The sequence below is a fragment of the Salvia splendens genome, chromosome 4 (genome assembly GCF_004379255.2).
Source record: "Salvia splendens isolate huo1 chromosome 4, SspV2, whole genome shotgun sequence".
Taxonomy (NCBI): Eukaryota; Viridiplantae; Streptophyta; class Magnoliopsida; order Lamiales; family Lamiaceae; genus Salvia; species Salvia splendens.
The window spans coordinates 38392606-38412133 of NC_056035.1; the positions used below are offsets into that span (position 1 = coordinate 38392606).

Sequence of the window (19528 nt, forward strand, 5' to 3'; positions counted from 1 at the left end):
ATTTGGGGATCGGACTTTCCCTTGTCCTAATTCGGCGAGTTTTATCGCGTGGATCGGACTTTCCCTTGTCCTAATTCAGGCAAGTTTTATCGCGTGAATCGGACTTTTGTTGCAGTTCGTTTCAGACGAAGTGCTTGATTCTTAAGCTGAATTGTGGTCTTGTATCCTCTTTAGAAGCTTGGACTTCACAATCGTTGGCTTATTGCAGTTCGTTTCAGACGAACTGCTTGTTTAAGCTGAATTGTGGTCTTGTATCCTCTTTAGAAGCTTTGACTCACAATCGTTGGCTTGTATATGTTCTAAGAAGGGGATCAGCCTTCGAAGAACAAGATACCTCAGTAACATTTGTAAGAGACGACACGCACAGAGACAGACAAAACACACAGACAAAACGCACAGAGACAAACAAAGACCAAGCAAACCAAAGAAAGCACATTGACCGAACAGGACTCAAGACTGACTGACCGGACTGTCTCTTACAAATGGAACTTCTTGAGGTTGGAAATGTGCCATGTTCGGGGTACCTGTTCTCCTGACATGTGAGCCAATTTGTAAGACCCTTTGCCGAGGACTTCTGACACCCGATACGGACCTTCCCATGTGGGTTCGAGCTTGCCCAGCTTTTCTGCTCGGCTTACTTCGTTGTTTCTCAAGACGAGATCTCCCACTTGAAATTGCAGCTTCTTCACCCTTTGGTTGTAATACCGGGCTACTTGCTCCTTGTACTTGGCTGCTTTTATGCATGCCAATTCTCTTCTTTCTTCGGCAAGATCTAGCTCGGCTCTCAGTCCGTCGTCATTCATTTCTGCTGAGAAATTTAGAGTTCGGGGACTGGGTATGCCGATCTCCACCGGAATCACGGCTTCAGTGCCGTACACAAGACTGTACGGAGTTTCACCGTTGGAGGTTGTGGGTGTAGTTCGGTAGGACCATAGGACTTGAGGGAGATTTTCTACCCATTGTCCTTTGGCCTGTTCTAACCGAGCTTTTAACCCTTTCACCAGGATACGATTTGTTACCTCCGTTTGTCCGTTTGCTTGTGGATGAGAGACCGAAGTGAACCGCTGTTGAATATTCAGCTCTTGGCACCAATTCTTGAACGTCTTGTCGGTGAACTGAGTCCCGTTATCCGAGATGAGGATGTGGGGTATGCCAAATCGGCACACTATGTTCTTCCAGACGAAATCCAATGCCTTCGAGCTCGTTATCGTAGCTAATGGTTCAGCTTCCACCCACTTCGTAAAGTAGTCCACGGCAACGATTAGGAATTTTATTTGCCGAGGAGCTTGTGGTAGTGGTCCTACTATGTCTATACCCCATTGCATAAAAGGCCAAGGGCTTTGCATAGTGGATAGATCGGTCTGCGGCATCCTTGGGATATTTGCATGGATTTGGCACTTCGGGCATGTCTTGACGAGCTGCACTGCTTCTTGTACCAAGGTTGGCCAATAATATCCCCATCTTAGAACTTTTTTAGCTAAAGCTCTAGCTCCGATGTGGCTGCCGCACGATCCTTCATGAACTTCTCTGAGGATGTAGTCCGTCTCTTCTGGCCCTATACATCGTAATAACGGCTGAAGGTAGGACTTTCTGTATAAGACTCCTCCATGAAGTTCGTACCGAAGTGCTCGGCATGTGATTTTCCGAGCTTCTCTCTTATCCTCGGGCAATTGTCCTTGATCTAGATACTGTAAGATCGGCGTCATCCAGTTCGGCGAGCTGGTTACTGAATGTACCTCAGCTTCATCAATGCTTCGATGCATCAATTCCTCCACCTTTGAGCTCGGATCTGAGGCCAACTTACTTAAGGTATCTGCTCGGCTATTTTCCGCTCTGGGAATGCGGATTATCCGAAAATAGGAGAAACTTCGGCTGATGCTTTGCGCTTTGTCCAAATACTTCTTCATTCTCTCGTCACGAGCTTCACTTGTACCCAACATGTGATTTACTATGACTTGTGAATCACAATGGACTTTGAGAGATTTGACGAGCAGACTTTGCGCTAACTGGAGTCCGGCCAGGAGGGCTTCGTACTCGGCTTCATTATTAGTAGTGGGGAATAGGAACCGAAGTGAGTAGGTTACCTCGTGTCCGTCGGGAGCGACAAGTAAAATACCAGCTCCACTTCCCATCTTGTTTGAAGCTCCATCTACGAATCCGCTCCAGCAGTCCGGCGGCTCTACTTCGGATTCCAAGGGCTGTGCTAGTTCGGCATTGGCAGAATTCTTCTGTTCGGCAATAACAGGAATTGCTTGATCGAACTTTGCTTCTGCAAGAAAATCTGCCAAGGCTTGTCCCTTGATGGCTTTTCGAGGTAGGTACTCGATTGAGTGTTCTCCCAGCTCTATGGCCCATTTGGCGATTCTGCCTGATGCTTCTGGCTTGGTCAAAACTTGCCGAAGAGGCAGATCGGTTAAGACGCATACCTTGTGAGCATAGAAGTATGGCCGCAGTCTCCTTGCTGCATTTACTAACGCCAGAGCAATTTTTTCCAGAGGTTGATACCTTGTTTCTGGACCTCTTAATGCTCGGCTTGTAAAGTAGATGGGAAACTGCTTTAGGCCTTCTTCTCGTACAAGCACCGCGCTAATGGTTTGATCGGATGCCGCTAAGTATAAGAAAATCACTTCGGCATCTGTTGGAGCAGAGAGAATTGGAAGCTCGGCTAAATAACTTTTGAGCTCGTCAAAAGCCTTTTTCTGCTCGGCTCCCCACTCAAACTTTGGTGCCTTTTTTAACACTTTGAAGAACGGCAGTTGCTTTTCGGCTGCTTGGGAAAGGAATCTATTCAATGCGGCTAGACATCCAGTTAGTCTTTGCACATCGTGTATGGACTTCGGCATCGCCATGTTCTGAATAACTTGAACTTTTGAGGGATTTGCCTTGAGTCCGTCCTTTGAAACCCAACAACCCAGAAATTTTCCCGAATCTACCAAAAAGGTACATTTTTGGGGGTTGAGTTTGAGGTTGGCTTTTCGGAGCACGTCGAGAGTGGATTTGAGGTAGTGCTTTTGCTTTTGACAACTATGTCGTCGACATACACTTCAACCTGTTTTCCGATTAGGTGCCGAAAAAGCTTGTCTACCATCCTTTGATAAGTGGCTCCGGCATTCTTTAAACCGAATGGCATCTTTTTATAAGCGAAAATGCCGAAATCGGTAATGAAAGCTGTTTTCGGAGCGTCACTCTCATCCATCAACACTTGGTGATATCCTTTGTATAAATCAAGAAAACAGAAAATTTCGAAGCCGATCAAAGCTTCTACTTTTTTATCTATATTCGGAAGGGGATAGCAATCTTTAGGACAGTGCTTGTTTAGATCGGTAAAATCTATGCACATCCGCCATCCTCCTTCTTTTTTCTTGATCATCACAGGATTGGCCACCCAAGAAGGATATTTCACCTCGAATAGTACATCCGCTTTTAGTAATTGGCGGACTTCATCATGGATGACTTGGCTTCTTTCTGCCGCAAAGAGTCTTTGCTTCTGTTTTACTGGCCGGATTGAAGGATTAATATTTAATCGATGAGTGATTACCTCGGGGGGCACTCCGGTCATGTCCAACGGAGACCATGCAAAGACATCTTTGTACTCCTTGAGGAGCTGAATGGTCTTTTCCCGGAGTAGAGGCGTTCCTGCGAAGCCGATCTTGACCGTTCTGGATGGATCATCTTCGTATAACTGAACGGTCATTGAGTTCGGCTCTGAAGTGACTTTGGTCATCTTGCTTGCCTCTGACTCCGGTTGCTGTGATTGCTATGCTTGATGGTGCCGAACTGATTGCTCGGCACTTTTAAGCGCAATCTGCAGACATTCTTTTGCTCTCTTTTGATCACCTCGGATGACCGCTATCCCTCCTTTAGTAGGGATCTTGATGGTGAGGTGATAAGTGGAGCAAATGGCCCGAACTGTGTTGAGCCAGTCTCTTCCCAGGATGACGTTGTACGGGGACCGAGCTTTCACCACGAAAAACTCAATCATCGTACTGGAGCTAGTAGGCGCTTTCCCCACCGTGATCGGAAGGCTGATAATACCTTCAGGGCGGGTGTCCTCCTGGGCGAAGCTCTTCAGGGGAAGCGGAGCCGGACTGAGCCGAGCTGGGTCCACTTCTAGTTTGTCGAAGCACTCTTTAAAAAGAATGCTGACTGACGCTCCTGTATCCACAAACACCCTGTGGATCAGTTTGTTTGCCACTCCGGCTTGGATGACAATGGCGTCTTGGTGAGGAGAGATGGCCGGGACGGGATCAGCATCCGAGAACGTAATCACTTCGTCCTGCTTCAGCCTTTTATGCGTTGGCTCCTCTCGATTGGAGCCTCTGCGCTCTGACTTCAGTGACGACTTGGTCTTCCCGGCAGGGAGAGCGTCAATAGTCTGGATTACTCCATCATATTGCGGCTCGTCATCGTCTTCGGGATCCGGCTGCCTTTTCGGATCCTGAGGAGCGCAGTTCGCACCTCTCTGCTTCTTATTCTTCTTTGACTGCTTGCTTTGGTATTTTTTCAATGTCCCTGCCTTCACAAGAACATCGATACCTGCAGCCAAGTTTCTGCACTCCTCGGTATCGTGACCGTGGTCTTGATGGTAGGAGCAGTAGTTATCCTGGGGTCGGCGCGCGGCTGATTTCGTCATCCGCTTTGGCTTTTCGAACAGGTCAGAGTGCAGTTCGAAAATTTCCGCTCTCGGCTTGTTCAGCGGTACGAACTGAGCGGGCGGCTTCTCGGGATTGAGACGGGGTCCCAATCTGTCTTGCACCGGAGCCCTTTGAATTCTTTCAAATGGAGTCCGGCGAGGATGCCCCTGATCGCTATGATCGGGCTTCCTTCTGTCTCCTCGGGACGATGAGCTGTCTAACGACCGTTTGCGACGGTCTGCCTCATCGGCCCGGGAGTACTGGTCCGCAATGTCCCACATTTCCTGAGCTGTCTGCGGACCGCACTCAACGAGCTTCCTGTAGAGAGCTCCGGGCAGGATTCCATTTTGGAATGCCGAGATGACAAGCAGATCGTTGAGATCGTCTACTTGCAGGCATTCCTTGTGGAATCTTGTCATAAAGTCGCCGATTTTTTCGTCGCGACCTTGACGAATGGAAAGCAGCTGAGCCGAAGTGATTCGGACTTCCGCTTTCTGAAAGAACCTCCTATGGAATGCATCCATTAGATCTCGGTAAGATCTAATGCTGCCTTGGGGGAGGCTATCGAACCACCTTCTTGCGTTCCCGATGAGCAGCTCGGGAAACAGCTTGCACATGTGGACCTCGTTGAGACCCTGGTTCGCCATGTTATATTGATAGCGTCCCAAGAAATCATGAGGATCCACGAGTCCGTCATAGGTTATCGACGGAGTTCGGTAGTTCTGTGGTAGGGGAGTTCGGGTAATATCGTCCGAGAACGGAGTCCTCAATGCTCCGTACATGGCGAACCCGACATTTCTTCGGTATGGAGGAGATGGAGTTCTCCTGTGATTCCGGTACCGAGGATTCTTTCTCCTGGAAGACATGACACTACTGCGGTAGTGACTGTCTCGTATGGAGGGAGAGGGAGAATCCGCCGTTTTCGTCTCCGGCTGCTTTTGGCTTTTTTGCAGGAAGGTTAAGAATTCCTCCTGCTTTTCAGCCAAAAACAGCTTGACAGCCTCGTTCAAATCGGGCTGCTGGGAAGACTCGGTGTGACGGCTTTTGGAGCGGCTAGTTCCTTCACCGTGAGAACAGGAGGTAGTCTCCCGAGGCTGTTTCCCAGAGCTGCGGGCTGGACTAGCTTCCTCCTGGTTATCGCGAACGGTGTTACGGGTGTTACGTGATCTGGTACGCATTTTTGGGGTGGAAAAGGGTCAAAAATTCGCTTTATCACAAATTTTGTTCTCTGGTTCCCACAGACGGCGCCAGTGATGAATCCGCGAATTTCTGATGTTAGTAAATGCTGGTAGAGAATAAAGACTACGACACAATGAATTTGCGTGGTTCGATTTACTGAAGTAAATCTACGTCCACGGGAAGAAGGGAGGGCAAGATTGTATTGCTTGATCTGGGATTACAGCTTACAACACAGACTTGCTATATGATATTTTATCTCTAGAGAGCTTAACCTTTGTCTATCAGATCTAAGTTCTATTTATATATTGAACTAAGATCGTGGCTTGCATCACCACCCTAAGTCGTGGATGTCGTGTAGGTCATGGCCTAAGATCGTGGATGTAGCGTAGGTCATGGCCTACGATCGTGGCCTGAGTTGACACCACGTGGTAGTGGGTGTGTTGGAAGTTGTGGAAATCCTGTATGGGTCCACTAACTCCTTGTTCGGTCGAATACTGAGACCGAACTGCTTTGGTTGCCGATCTGAGAGTAGAGCTTGATTGGTCGGCTTTTACCGAGCTGTAGGCTGGGGCCGAACTCTTTGGTAATGCCGAACTGATACTCTTCCTTGGGCTTTGGGCTGATGGGCCGTCACTGCTGTTGGGCTTGTTTAGTCCGTACCCCATCAATTCGCATATCTAACCTCGGGTTAAAAAAAAGCTCAATTGGAGCTGCCTTGAATTTCAAATCTTTTTATTCATTTTGGCATACTCCAAATTTGGTTGGCTAACAAGTTGGTTAACTGAGTTAGCCCTAAAATTCGAATGTATCGTTTGAAGGCTTTTGACAATATAGCTTTTCGATATTACCCATAATATTGAGCTTTCGTTATAGAAAGTGATAAATAATGGTTGTTATTTAGAAACTTTAACTTTTTTTTTTCTTTTTTTAAGCTTACATTGAATTATATACTACTCCACATATTATTAGAAATGTATTACTACTAGTAAAAGTTTTTCAATATTCGAGTTTGACATATCTCCTTAATGCGAAAAAGTTTAGTTTAATATTAACGTTGGGAAGAACATCATGGATTAATATGACATTCAATAAAAACAAAACTACTAACCTTAATTCAAACAAAACACAAAAATAATCTCACAAATCAACCTTAAGTCGGTTTCATATCCTGAAACATAATCGACCACAACGACTGAGCCGCATAATATTCACCACCACCATCTTCCACCGTTTCGCCTCTATAAAATCCGACCTTCGGGCTGAGCCCGAGCCTATCTATAGGCCCAGACAAAGCCGGGCTCCCACAAACAAATCCGGGCCTCTCCCTCTGCCTCTGCCTCACCACCATCGGGCTCCAATTCGGGTACAAAACCCTCTCATGCACCTTCAAATCCAACGGCCTCGCCGCCGCCACCAGCCGCCGGTCAAGCGGCCCCGACCACATCGCGCCCCCGCCGTTGATCCTCCGCAGCGCCCCGCTCCACGGGCTCCCGTACGGCGACGCCTGCACCGGCGCGGAGCTCCTCCGGAAGCCGAGCTTGCGGGCGAAGAGCTTCCTCGTCTTGTGGACGAGGCGGGAGAGGCCGGCGGTGGCGGCGGCGTGGTGCTTTGCGCAGATCTTGAGGATCTCGAGGCGGTGCTTGGCGATGGTGATGCCGAGGCTGAGGAGGAAGTCGTGGTTGAAGTAGGGGAGGTCTTCGTCCTCGACCTCGTTCCGAACCAGGACCAGCCCGTACTCGTGGACGAGGCTCGGGTCGAGGTTCGTCTGCGAGAGCCATGCGTACCAATCCATTTTGTTTTGAGCAATTTTTTGGAAAGTAAGTTTGTGTGTATACATAGGGTGAAGAGGAAAAGAGGGGAGAGATGGGATATATATGGAGATATTTGATGTACAATTTCTGTGTGTGTGTATATGTACAATTATTAGTAGGGGTATTTATAATTTGTTGTTCAAATTTGTCATAGGGGTAGTTAAATATTGGTGGTAAGTTTGAGTAACTGAATCGAAACAAATCAAAATATTAAATTCCGTAAATATATTCGAATTTTTGGACCGGAATTTGCTATATTTAGGATTCTTTAGATTTTTTTTCGAACTTTGGTTTTTTATTTCGGTTCAAATGTTGTAATGGTAAAAATAGATTTTTGGATAATTTGGATTAGTTTATATTTATATTCTTTCCAAGTTCGAATTTTCGGATCATTTCTTATGCAAAGATTCGATCGAAAATCATAATGTTCATCTTTGAATTGTTGGTCCTTCAATTGCGTGTTTTATTATGAATGTAAGAGCATCCACAACCGTGCTCTTGCCAGCGGCACGGTTGTGGGCCCGGGCGGTACTATTCATGCCTGCTCTCTGGCAAGAGCACAACACCCACAACTGTGCTCTTCCGCAAGGACGAGCACAATTAATATAAAATTCAATTACACAAAAACATTTTCATAATACTAAAATTCATTAAAAAAACCACAATAAAAATAACAAATTACAAATAAAATAAAAAGACATAATTAAAATCCTAAAAATTAAAAATTACATAATTAAAATACTAAAAATTAAAAATTACATAATTAAACTCCTAAAAATTAAAAATTACATAATTAAACTCCTAAAAATTAAAAATTACATAATTATTGGCTAATATAACCCGAGGAAGACTACGCATCCGGCGGCACCAACCCCAATTGTTTTTGGAGACCCAATATCATGGACTCGTGCGTTTGAAGTTGCGTGGGGGTCATAGTTGACCTATCGGCCAAATTGAGTTGGGCCAAAAGGGCCCACAACGAGTTGTTCGGGGGTGGAGGTGGAACATAGGGTGCGGGTTCGGGAGCAGGGGCAGATGGAGTCGCGGCGCGACGTCGTTCGGCCGCCGCCTTCTTCCTACCTTGCGGTCGGCGTCGGGAACCGCTTGGTTGGGCATCGGGGCTACCCAAGTTAGCTTCGGCGAGTTGGCTAGCCACTTCTTCGCCGGCGTCGGATAGGGATGCCGACCGTGAGCGTTTGGAGGAGCCGCTAGAGGAGGATGTTATGCCTCCCTTATACTTCGGGTGCGTCCGCGTCTCCTGCCAAACGTTAAGATATTTGAACGACTTACCGTTCATGGATTGGTAGGTGCTCAGCGAGGCGGTGATGATGTCGACCTCGCTTCGGCCGCTCCCGGCATTCCGGGACTCCTGGATGAAATAGCCGTTGAACTTGCCAATTTCTTCGTTGGCTCGGCCGATGCAGTTGCGCACCATACTCTCGTTGCGCTCGATCGTTCCCGGCGGCCGGTGTGCATTGTACCGGCTAGAGACGCGCCACCAAAAGTGATCGCCGGATTGGTTCGTTCCAACCACCGCATCTTCGGAGATTTCCAAGTACGCCTTGAACAATCTTTCCATCTCCGCCGGTGAGTACGGTGTGCGGACACCGGCGCGAGATGGAGGATTCGGCATTTGGGAAGGGGCGCGAGGCCTAGGCTCCGGTGTCCACCCGTAGCGCCCATCGGAGGCACCTTGATCGTCGATTGGGTATGGCCGGTAGCCACTCGGAACGCCCGAATCTTGGGTGAGAGGAGGGGCCGAATATTCCGTTTCCGGACTATGAAACGGTTGCGAACCGAACCATTCGGGGTTCCAACCGTGAGAGCCGCTTGGGTTGTCGTCGTTACCGGACATAGTGGTGTTGTAGGGTGTGAGAGGAAGATGAAAATGGATATGAGAGATTGATGATGAGAATTGTGTAGTGAAAGTGTGAATTTTTTGGAGTGAAATTGGGGGTATTTATAGATGAAAGTGTGTATTTTTGGGGTAAAAAAAATAAAAAAAAAATTAAAAAGTGGGGAAAAACGGTTATAAACGGATATAATTTTTTGGGGAAGTGAAATTTTTTTTTTTTATTTTTTATCGATTTTTTTAATAAAAATCCGATTTTTTTAAAAAAAAATAAAAAAATGTTTGAAACCAACGGTTATGCCGTTGGCGAATGGGAGACCGCCACGTGTGCGTCCGCTGGCACGGACGTGCTCGATACATCGAGCAGCGCCGTGCCAGCGGCGCGGTTGCAGCGGTGGCGGTCCTTCGCCTTGCCGCTGGCACGGACGGCGGTGGCGCCAACCGCCACCGCTGCGGATGCTCTAATGTTTCATTCATATTCAAGTTAGTCACACGTGTAATTTAGAGTTGATCATCGATTATAAAACAATTAACCAATTTTAACTGAATTTTTAATTTTAGACATAATTTACAGAGCACTGCAAAAAAAAGGGACTGAACGTGACCTACAGATCAACAGACATTTGATTTATTGCAATGATTTGTGGAGTACTACATTCGTCCCCATTGAAAATGACTTATTTTTCTTTTTAGTTTTTCTCATTCAAGATGATCTATTACTAAAAATGGAAACATTTTTATCTTTATTTTATTCATCTCTCTAACTTTACTCTATCCACTTAACACATAAAATAAAACTACATAAAATCTTGTGTCGCCCAAGGAAGGGATCATCTTCCTTAAGACTGAGAGAGTATAAACTATACTCCCTTCGTTTCATAGTATTAGAGTCATTTTTCCATTTAGGCATCTCATAGTAGTAGAGTCATCTTCTTTTTAAGTAAAAACTTAAAAGTACTCTAGATATATTTTCTACTTTATTATTATTTTTATTTAAATACATTACATTAAACCTTACATTACATCTTTTTCTTAATTTTTGTGTGCCGAAAAGTAATGTCTTCATTAAACGGAGGGAGTAGTACAACAAAAATTACAATTGAATCAAATTTGGTGAATTTGTTTAGCAATTATGCAGCCCTAAAATTTGACCGATGGATGATTAATTAAGGGTTGAATTATGTAGTCTTGATACGTAAATAGTACCATAATTTTGGTTATGAGTGTGACTTTGTTAGTCTCTAATTAATGAAACAAGAAATGAGATAGAAAATGAGGTTAAAAGGATACATGAATGTGGTGGGTAAAGTGATAGACACAAATATTATTTCTTTATCTTCTCACATTATGAAATTCAAAAGGTAGGTGAGATATCATGAAAACTAGGGTTCATACATCATAGGCCTCTTAAACTGATTGAACCTGTGTCCTTTTAATTTGTTCTTCTCCTATTTAAAGAAAATGGTTGGATTTTAATTTGTGTTAGGTTGCATTACTTTATTACCATTTCGTTGACCAATTTTCTTGAATTGTTTAGAGACAAAACATATTCACGGGTTTTGAGCCTACTATGATAAGATTATTTTTCTAAACAAAGAACTGAATTGTTGAGGAAATCTGCTTTATTATGGCAATATAAAAATATAGTACGGCGTTTTATATCAATCAAGTGCATTTAAAAAGGAAAGAAAATAAAATCAATGGATGCATGTCATTCAAATTCAACCGAAAATGAAATGAGGGAATAGGAATGTATAGATGAACATTATCTTACATTAGCAATTCCCTTTTTAGCTTATGTTACCATTATTTGTTTATTTTATATATATATATATATATATATATATATAGGGTTGTGATCAATGTCGAACCAATTTTAAAGACCGAACTAGAGACCAAATCTGGGCCATTAGATCTAGTTTTTTTGATGAGATGTGCTGCTGTGTAAATTTTTCGGTCTTCATTACAAGCCCATTTTACTTCATTGTATAGATTTATTACTTCATTCTGTACGTAATACCTTGAAACTACAACATGTTTTTACTTTCTTGCAGTAGGTTTTGAAATGATTCAACATATGTTTCATTTGAATTCATTGACCTGAGTTTTTACTTTATTTACATTAAAAAATGCAATTTATTCAAGTGCGTTTATTACTTCATTCAGAAACGTTATTACTTCATTAGATAAGGTTTTTACTTCATTCCAGTAGGACTTCACATACTTCATTCCAATAATTTATTGCATCATTCCATGTGTTTATTACATCATACCAGCGTTGTGGCGGTGGTGATAGATATTGTAGAGAGAAAGAACGACACGCGACGGCGAAACCGCATTTACGTACTGGAATGAAGTAATAATCCTACTGGAATGAAGTAAAAACCTACTGGAATGAAGTAAAAACCTACTGGAATGAATTTAAATCTTTGTAACATGTTTGTATGACTTATTTACCTTCGGATGAATTAAAATAGGCTCGTGATGAAGGTGAAAATAAATTATAAATTTGTGCCTCTCATCCATAAAAAACTAGATAAAAAAACCCTAATTTGGTATGGTTCGGTGGTTCGGTCTTTAAGAGTGGATTTGTGAATAATGGGACTCTATATATATATATATATATATATATATAGGGATGTATTCATTTCCTTTTCTCATATATTCTTCTTTTTCCTTCTTAATCTCAACCTTTAATTTTATAAATCAGATGGCTGAAATTAATCACTGATTCCATTAAATTATAATACCTTAATAAACGATTAAGGGTAGATTTGGTACATGATTATTTGATAGTTATGGAAATCCCATGATTCTCTCATGGGAATATACGGCAGTTTTTTTCCAAAAAACACGTCGATGAAGGAAGGTAATGCTGCGGTGTATATGATTTCGAATCTCTATTTTTTTCCAAGGTTTCAATTATCACAATTCTCAAATCTTTGCTCAATTAATCCTCGGGAGTGTAAGGTTGTCTAATTGGCGTTGGATCTACAGCTTTCGTTTCTAATCAATGGAAGAAGGTAAATCTCGAAGCTTCACGATTCTGTTTTTATTGCGGATGTTTCTGTCTCAATTTGTAGCAGTTTGATTATCTGATTTTTAACCAGCAATAATTAAGTGTATTGTGTTGCCATGGTATAACATGAGCGCTTGCTCTGAAACCTTCCTCCATGGATTCGCTCTCGGCATGTCGAAGGTATTAGGTTGAAACGAGACATATAATGCACATCTAGATGAAGCATAATGAACTTATGATCATATGTAATGCATAATTCCCATCTGATCAGGAATGCCTCACGGGACATCAAAGAATATGCACAAGGATATGATGTACAAATGGTGTTGGATGACATGGCGAGGAAGAAGGAGATTTCCGAGGCTTACACCTATCACTACGAAGTTAACGAATCTGACCAGTTGGTTGCTTTGTTTTGGTGCGACGGTGTAATGAAGAGAAATTACCACATGTTTGGTGATACTGTGTCCTTCGACTCCACGTACAACACAAATCGGTTGAAACTGACTACTGTGTTATTTATGTTTACTATATGTATCTATTGTATATTATGTGCATTATTACTGGATGTTACTGCTTTACGCATTGCCGCAAGTTGCATTATGATATGTTTACGCTACTGAAGACAATATATATAGTATGCATTATTAATTGATGTACATGCATTACGAATTACAATATGTTGCATTATGATATATTTTAGATTCTGACTGCAGGTAGTTGTCATGTATGCAGGTACTGTATGATCTTCACTCCTTTCACTGGAAAGGATAATCCTATATATATATATAATAGCCGTGATTTTTCATTCATTCATTCGAATGCTGCTTTGCGAATCGAATAATTGTATAATTGATCTCGAGAATTTTGAATTGCTTTATTGTTCATTGTTGTTAGGTGTTTTTCGAATTGAGGATGAATCGATTGTATCCATATAATGCACCAAATTGTAGCGAGTAATGCATATTATTGACTGTATAATGCAAATTATGTGAACTGCAATGCATACGAATAAGATGTACCGTGATACGATGTTTGGCACATGTTTCTTGTTTCCCCCCAGGGTTTAATAACAGTTTATGTATGACAACATATGGTATTGAGTAATGGATATATTTGACTATATAATGATCAAAATCTGAACTGCAATGCATACGAATAAAATTTACCGTGTTTCGTTGTTTGGCACACGGTTCTTGTTTCCCCCAAGGGTTTAATAAGATTAGGGGCTAGGGTATAGTACGTACACATTAATTACAAATTGTAAAACAATTCGAATAATGCACCAAATTGTAGCGAGTAATGCATATTATTAACTGTATAATGCAAATTATGTGAACTGCAATGCATACGAATAAGATTTACCGTGTTTCGTTGTTTGGCACACGGTTCTTGTTTCCCCCTAGGGTTTAATAAGATTAGGGGCTAGGGTATAGTACGTACACATTAATTACAAATTGTAAAACAATTCGAATAATGCACCAAATTGTAGCGAATAATGCATATTATTGACTGTATAATGCAAATTATGTGAACTGCAATGCATACGAATAAGATTTACCGTGTTTCGTTGTTTGGCACACGGTTCTTGTTTCCCCCGAGGGTTTAATAAAATTAGGGGCTAGGGTATAGTACGTACACATTAATTACAAATTGTAAAACAATTCGAATAATGCACCAAATTGTAGCGAGTAATGCATATTATTGTGTGTATAATGCAAATTATGTGAACTGCAATGCATACGAATAAGATGTACCGTGATACGATGCTTGGCACACGTTTCTTGTTTCCCCCCAGGGTTTAATAAGATTAGGGGCTAGGGTATAGTACGTACATATAGCAACATCTTGTGTCTTGCACTAGGTCATGTTTTTGTTATTGTTATTGGAACTTTATATCTGTCATAATGCAACGTTTGATTTTTATTTAAACAAGTCAACTTTGTATCAGTTGTGTTCTGATGAATTATTTTGTTTGTTCCCATTTTTTTTTTCTAGGTCATAATGCAACGTTTTAGTAAAATAATGCACTAAAATGTCTATTGCAGAATTGATATCCGATTTTAATATTCCATGGACCCCTGAATTCTGGCAAAACGATTAAATTAGAAAATTCACTTATTGGAATAAATAATGCAGCCCGTTGATACGTCTTATTCAATACAAAATTTTAAATAATGATAATTTCTTGGTAAGTAATGCAACGTTTTAATCAAATAATGCACTAATTTATCTAATGTTGAATTTATATCCAGTTGAAATAAACCATGCACCCCTGAACAACGTTTATATCCACTTTAAATTTATCATGCATACTTCTTATAATGCATAATTAACTGTAAATAATGACGATATAATTACACATAATGCTCAGACTTTGCATATACACAATTATTATCGTAACGAACACTACATTGCAAATAATGACAGTCGATAAAGGAGTAATGCACAGATTGTAAAACACAATGCACAATCTATAATGCTGAATACGGACAATTTACCCAAATCTAAATCATTAGCTAATATCCAAACGCACTTATTAAGTTGCGAGAAAGTACAGTTTTAAATTGAAACATCTATCCGAATATCAGTTTACCCATTAACCAAGATCTCCCTATAGCCGAACCAAAACTCACTCCAAACCACAATTCTCGTCAACTGGAATAACATCGTCAACTGCATCGTCAATGTCTGATCTTAGCCGCTTCTCTGATATGGAACAAACAAAGTAAAACATCAAAACATTATCAATAAATCAGAATAAATAATGCTGCTAACTTTTTACAGATTAATGCATCTATCATATGAAATAATGCATAATACAACCTCATAATGCATTAAAAATTACTCATAATGCATTGTCTAAACACAAAAAATGCACATGTGTTACACAAAAAATGTATTAAACAATATAAATAATACCACTCATATAATGCACACAATACTACAAAAAAATGCACTATTACTGATTCACAATGCAGTACCAACACAACATAATAAAAAAACTTTCATACTAACTGGGCAGCTATTACAACAAACCCAATACCCTTAGTAATGCATAATTTAGTAAACATAATGCATAAATTATGTTCCATAATGCACAGTCTATACTAAAAAATGCACAAATGTACTCTTTCCTGAGTTTAGTCACAAAAACACACAACACCCTACATATTGCATAATTTACTGCACATAATGAATACCACTCATCCTGACTGGGTAAATATTAGTACACACCCAATACGCTTAGTAATGCATAATTTAGTAAACATAATGCATACATCATGTTCAATAATGCACAGTACAAACTAAAAAATGCACATATATTTACTATTTACTGATTGTAGTCACTAAAACACACAACACCATACATATTGCATACTTTTCTGCACATAATGACGGTTTCAGTATAGACATAATGCACTAATCAAACCATATAATATATAAAAGTAACAAATCATCAATCAGATTCCTCTGTAAAAATCTGAGGCAACAAACCAATACAACCAATGACCAATGTTAAAAGCAACATAATGCATACATAATGATACATAATGCACTGTCAGGCCTAAAAAATGCACACGGAATTCTTCCATAATGCATTCTGCAACACACTACCTACTCTACATAATGCACAATTCAAAACATTCAATGAATATCCAACCATATACATAATGCACTAATCCTAATAAACAATACATGTATATACTCTTGAGCACTGGACATCACAATACCCCTAAAATGCTAGTTGTACAGCACGTAATTAAACTAGACATCTAAATAAGGCTATTCGCATTCATACTACTGAAATGCACAACCAACGAGTGCAATTTACCTGCTTCCTGCGATGCTTGCGCGCGGGGACGACCTCTTTTTGTCATTTTTGATCTGGAATAAACCGAAATAAATAAGATACTTGCACCGAGACGTGGTAAACCCAACACAATGTCGCGGACTCATAATCAGAGAAAACCCTAGACGATTACCTGGGTAAAAACGATATCCTAAAGTCTAGGCATACGCTTAGTTGACTAATTTCATAATGCATACCTGCTCGATTTGTTGAATATGGCGTGCAAACACGACAACGCCGGTCGATTTTGTGGCAGCGGTAACTGCGGTGGAGTGGAATCGACGCAAATCGGTGGCGGAGGCTGTGGAATTTGAAATGTGGCGGATGTAAGTAGGGTTGAGAGAGGGGAAGGAGTGGGAGAGTTGAGGAGTCGGCTGGAGTAAATGGGAGAAAACTGAAGAGTGGAAGATTGCAAATCCCGTGACCTCCGCACATCCCAAAACAAAAGGCGGTTCCAATTTAGGGATTTTACTAAATTACCCCCATAATGCACAACGAAAGGAGCTATAATGCAACGCGGAAATAATTAATAAGGATTAACGTGGTCCGTTGATTGGATGGATCTAATGGCTATTATTAAGAAGAGAAAAGGATCTTAGAGTGGAAAAGGAGAATAGTGCAACCCTATATATATATATATATATAAGGTTGTGATCAATTGAAATTTTTTATCCTAATTGAAAATTGAGATGCATTATCAGCCATTCATTTTTATTAAATGAGTGGTCCAGAATTTGTCATATGGAAAATATTTTTAGATTAATTAATTATGAAAGGGCATAATGGTGATTTCATCGTACATTTTATTTAATAAATAATTTTTTTTTAATTTTAATTTTTTTAATATATTTTTTTTGTCAACTACACATATAATGTCAACTATATATACAATTCATGTCAATTACATATACAATTCATGTCAACTATACACATAATGTCAACTATAAGTTGTTGACATTTGATGTGCAGGCTATTGACGATAATATCCCCGAGTTGACATAATCTACTTGCAGTTGACATTTCGAAAATGTTGTGGATGAGTGGCTGAAAATGAATCTCAATTCTCAATTAAGCTAAAAAATCTCAACTTAACAGGAATATATATATATATATATATATATATATATATATATATATATATATATAGGGGCACCTTATTCTCCTTTTCACATCTTACATCCTTTTTCCTTCTTAATAATACCCGTTAGATCTAGGGAATCGACGGATCACATTGTTTCAATAAATCTACTTCCGTGTTGCATTATAGAAGGTTCGTAAATGCATTATAGGGGTAATCTAGACATTTTGGCCGAATATGAACCGCCATATTTTTGGAATACACGACTTTCGTGGGATTTGAAACGATCTCAATCTTCTTCTTTCTTCATTCATTATTCTTTCACCCCATCCCACTCCTTCCACTCTCTCCACAACCGAAACCCTAGACAACTCCCTCCCAGCGCCGCGTCTGAAGATTGGGGATTTTGTCGACCAAATTTCGGAGGAAATAGCTATCACCGATAACATCTACTCAGAAACACCGATTCGTTTCTACTAGGTATGTTTCCATAGTGATTTAGGCGTCTTTTTGTCGTGATTTTGCAGACCCACGTTGTTAAAATTGAATCTTTGAATGCGCCGAGGCGCAGAAATCTCTGAAATTAGTTGTTCGACTAGGGTTGTCACTGATTATCCTGACGTAGAAATTGTGTTGTGTTAAATAGGGATGGAATTAGGTCTCTTATATTTCCGTTGTATGCCAGGTTCAAAATGCCGAAAAGAGGTCGTCCGCCCTCCCAAGCATCACAGGATGCAGGTAATTTGTCGTCGCATCTTGTGCTTTTCAGTATCAGATTAGTTTATTGTGTATAATGGTATTCCCATGTCTGTGTGTTGTTTGTATTAACTGTGCTAGAGAATAAAATAGTTAAGATTACTGTGTGCATTTTTTAGGGCATACTGTACATTATGTGTCATTATCTATGCATTATATTGCTGTTAACATGGAGTGTTGTTTGTATTGTTACAGAGGATTCAGATTGAGGATTAAATATAGATTCTTTACAATGTGAATTGACAGTTATAATTATCTGGTTGATTTTATGCATTATGGCTAAGATTAGTATGCTCCATTAATTTTTCTTACATCATACGTTTTTCCTTGCTATACGTAGTTATCCGCATTAATCTCATCTGATTTTGTTTTTTTTATCTGCATTGCATTATGTCAAAGCATAACAGCATACATTCCAGGTTTTGTTGCATTTTAGAGGTGTAAGTAGTGTCATCTGTGATGTACAACATAATGTTAACAAAAAATTTTATGTGCATTATTTAACTTACACTATGCATTATGTAACATGATATATGCATTGTAGTCAGTATTTTAAGCATTATTGCCGGTCTTAGCTGTCGTGGTTAAGTTTAATATATTATTTATTATGACTTACGCATCATATGTTGTGGTATATGTATTAATGGTGTTAGCTGTGGTGTTTAAGTTTAATTCGTTATTTATTGTGACTTAAGCATCATATATTGTGCTATACATATTAATTAGTAATCAAATTCAGTTCATGATGTGTTTTTCGGTCCATTTCAGATAACCAGCTTAGAGTCGACAAAGACAGTGTTGTCGACGACATTATTCCCGTGGCGCTACCAAAAAGATTTAGGGAGAGGTTAGCCGAGATAGGCCCTGAGACCTCTGGTAGTCAAGGTGAGCCTAAACCACCTACGGGGCGAAAACTTAGCACAGTCTTTGTTGGAAGACTTAGCACTTTAGATATTTTTACAACCTTGAATACACTGAACAATGTTTTTGAGCATAGTCTTTCTAATTTTGATCTTGTGAACACTCAGCCGAACCGTATGTGCATTCTTTTTAATCAGACGGATACAAATACTTTGTGTGTAATTGGTGTATTATGTTCTTTGTCTTGTTTGTAATATTTTTTTTGTCTGTATAGGTGGCCAATTAACTCTCGTAATGCTTAACACATGCCAAATAATGCACTAATCCTTGTGCGCAATGCAATGGCAACACTAAATAATGCATTTTTATTATACACCTAATAAATTAAGCCCCGTATGTAGTACGCCTTTATTTTATGTATATCATATCTGCTTATAATGTAAGTATTCGTATTAGATTATGCATTACAAAACTTTGTTTGTGTA

The 19528-nt window shown here is 40.4% G+C and overlaps 1 protein-coding gene and 1 long non-coding RNA gene across 2 annotated transcripts; both read right to left on the reverse strand.

Moving 5' to 3' along the window:
- Nucleotides 1-6963: 6963 nt before the first annotated feature.
- On the reverse strand, nt 6964-7605 carry LOC121801118. The gene has a single exon (XM_042200576.1). The coding sequence runs from the start codon at nt 7603-7605 to the stop codon at nt 6964-6966; it is 642 nt and encodes a 213-aa protein (XP_042056510.1).
- A 7452-nt stretch (nt 7606-15057) lies between these two features.
- On the reverse strand, nt 15058-16638 carry LOC121800543. Its single transcript, XR_006050537.1, has 3 exons — nt 16546-16638; nt 16331-16383; nt 15058-15204 (listed from the first exon to the last, which is right to left on the reverse strand). It is a non-coding gene; the product is annotated as an uncharacterized LOC121800543 (long non-coding RNA).
- Between the last annotated feature and the right edge of the window lie 2890 nt (nt 16639-19528).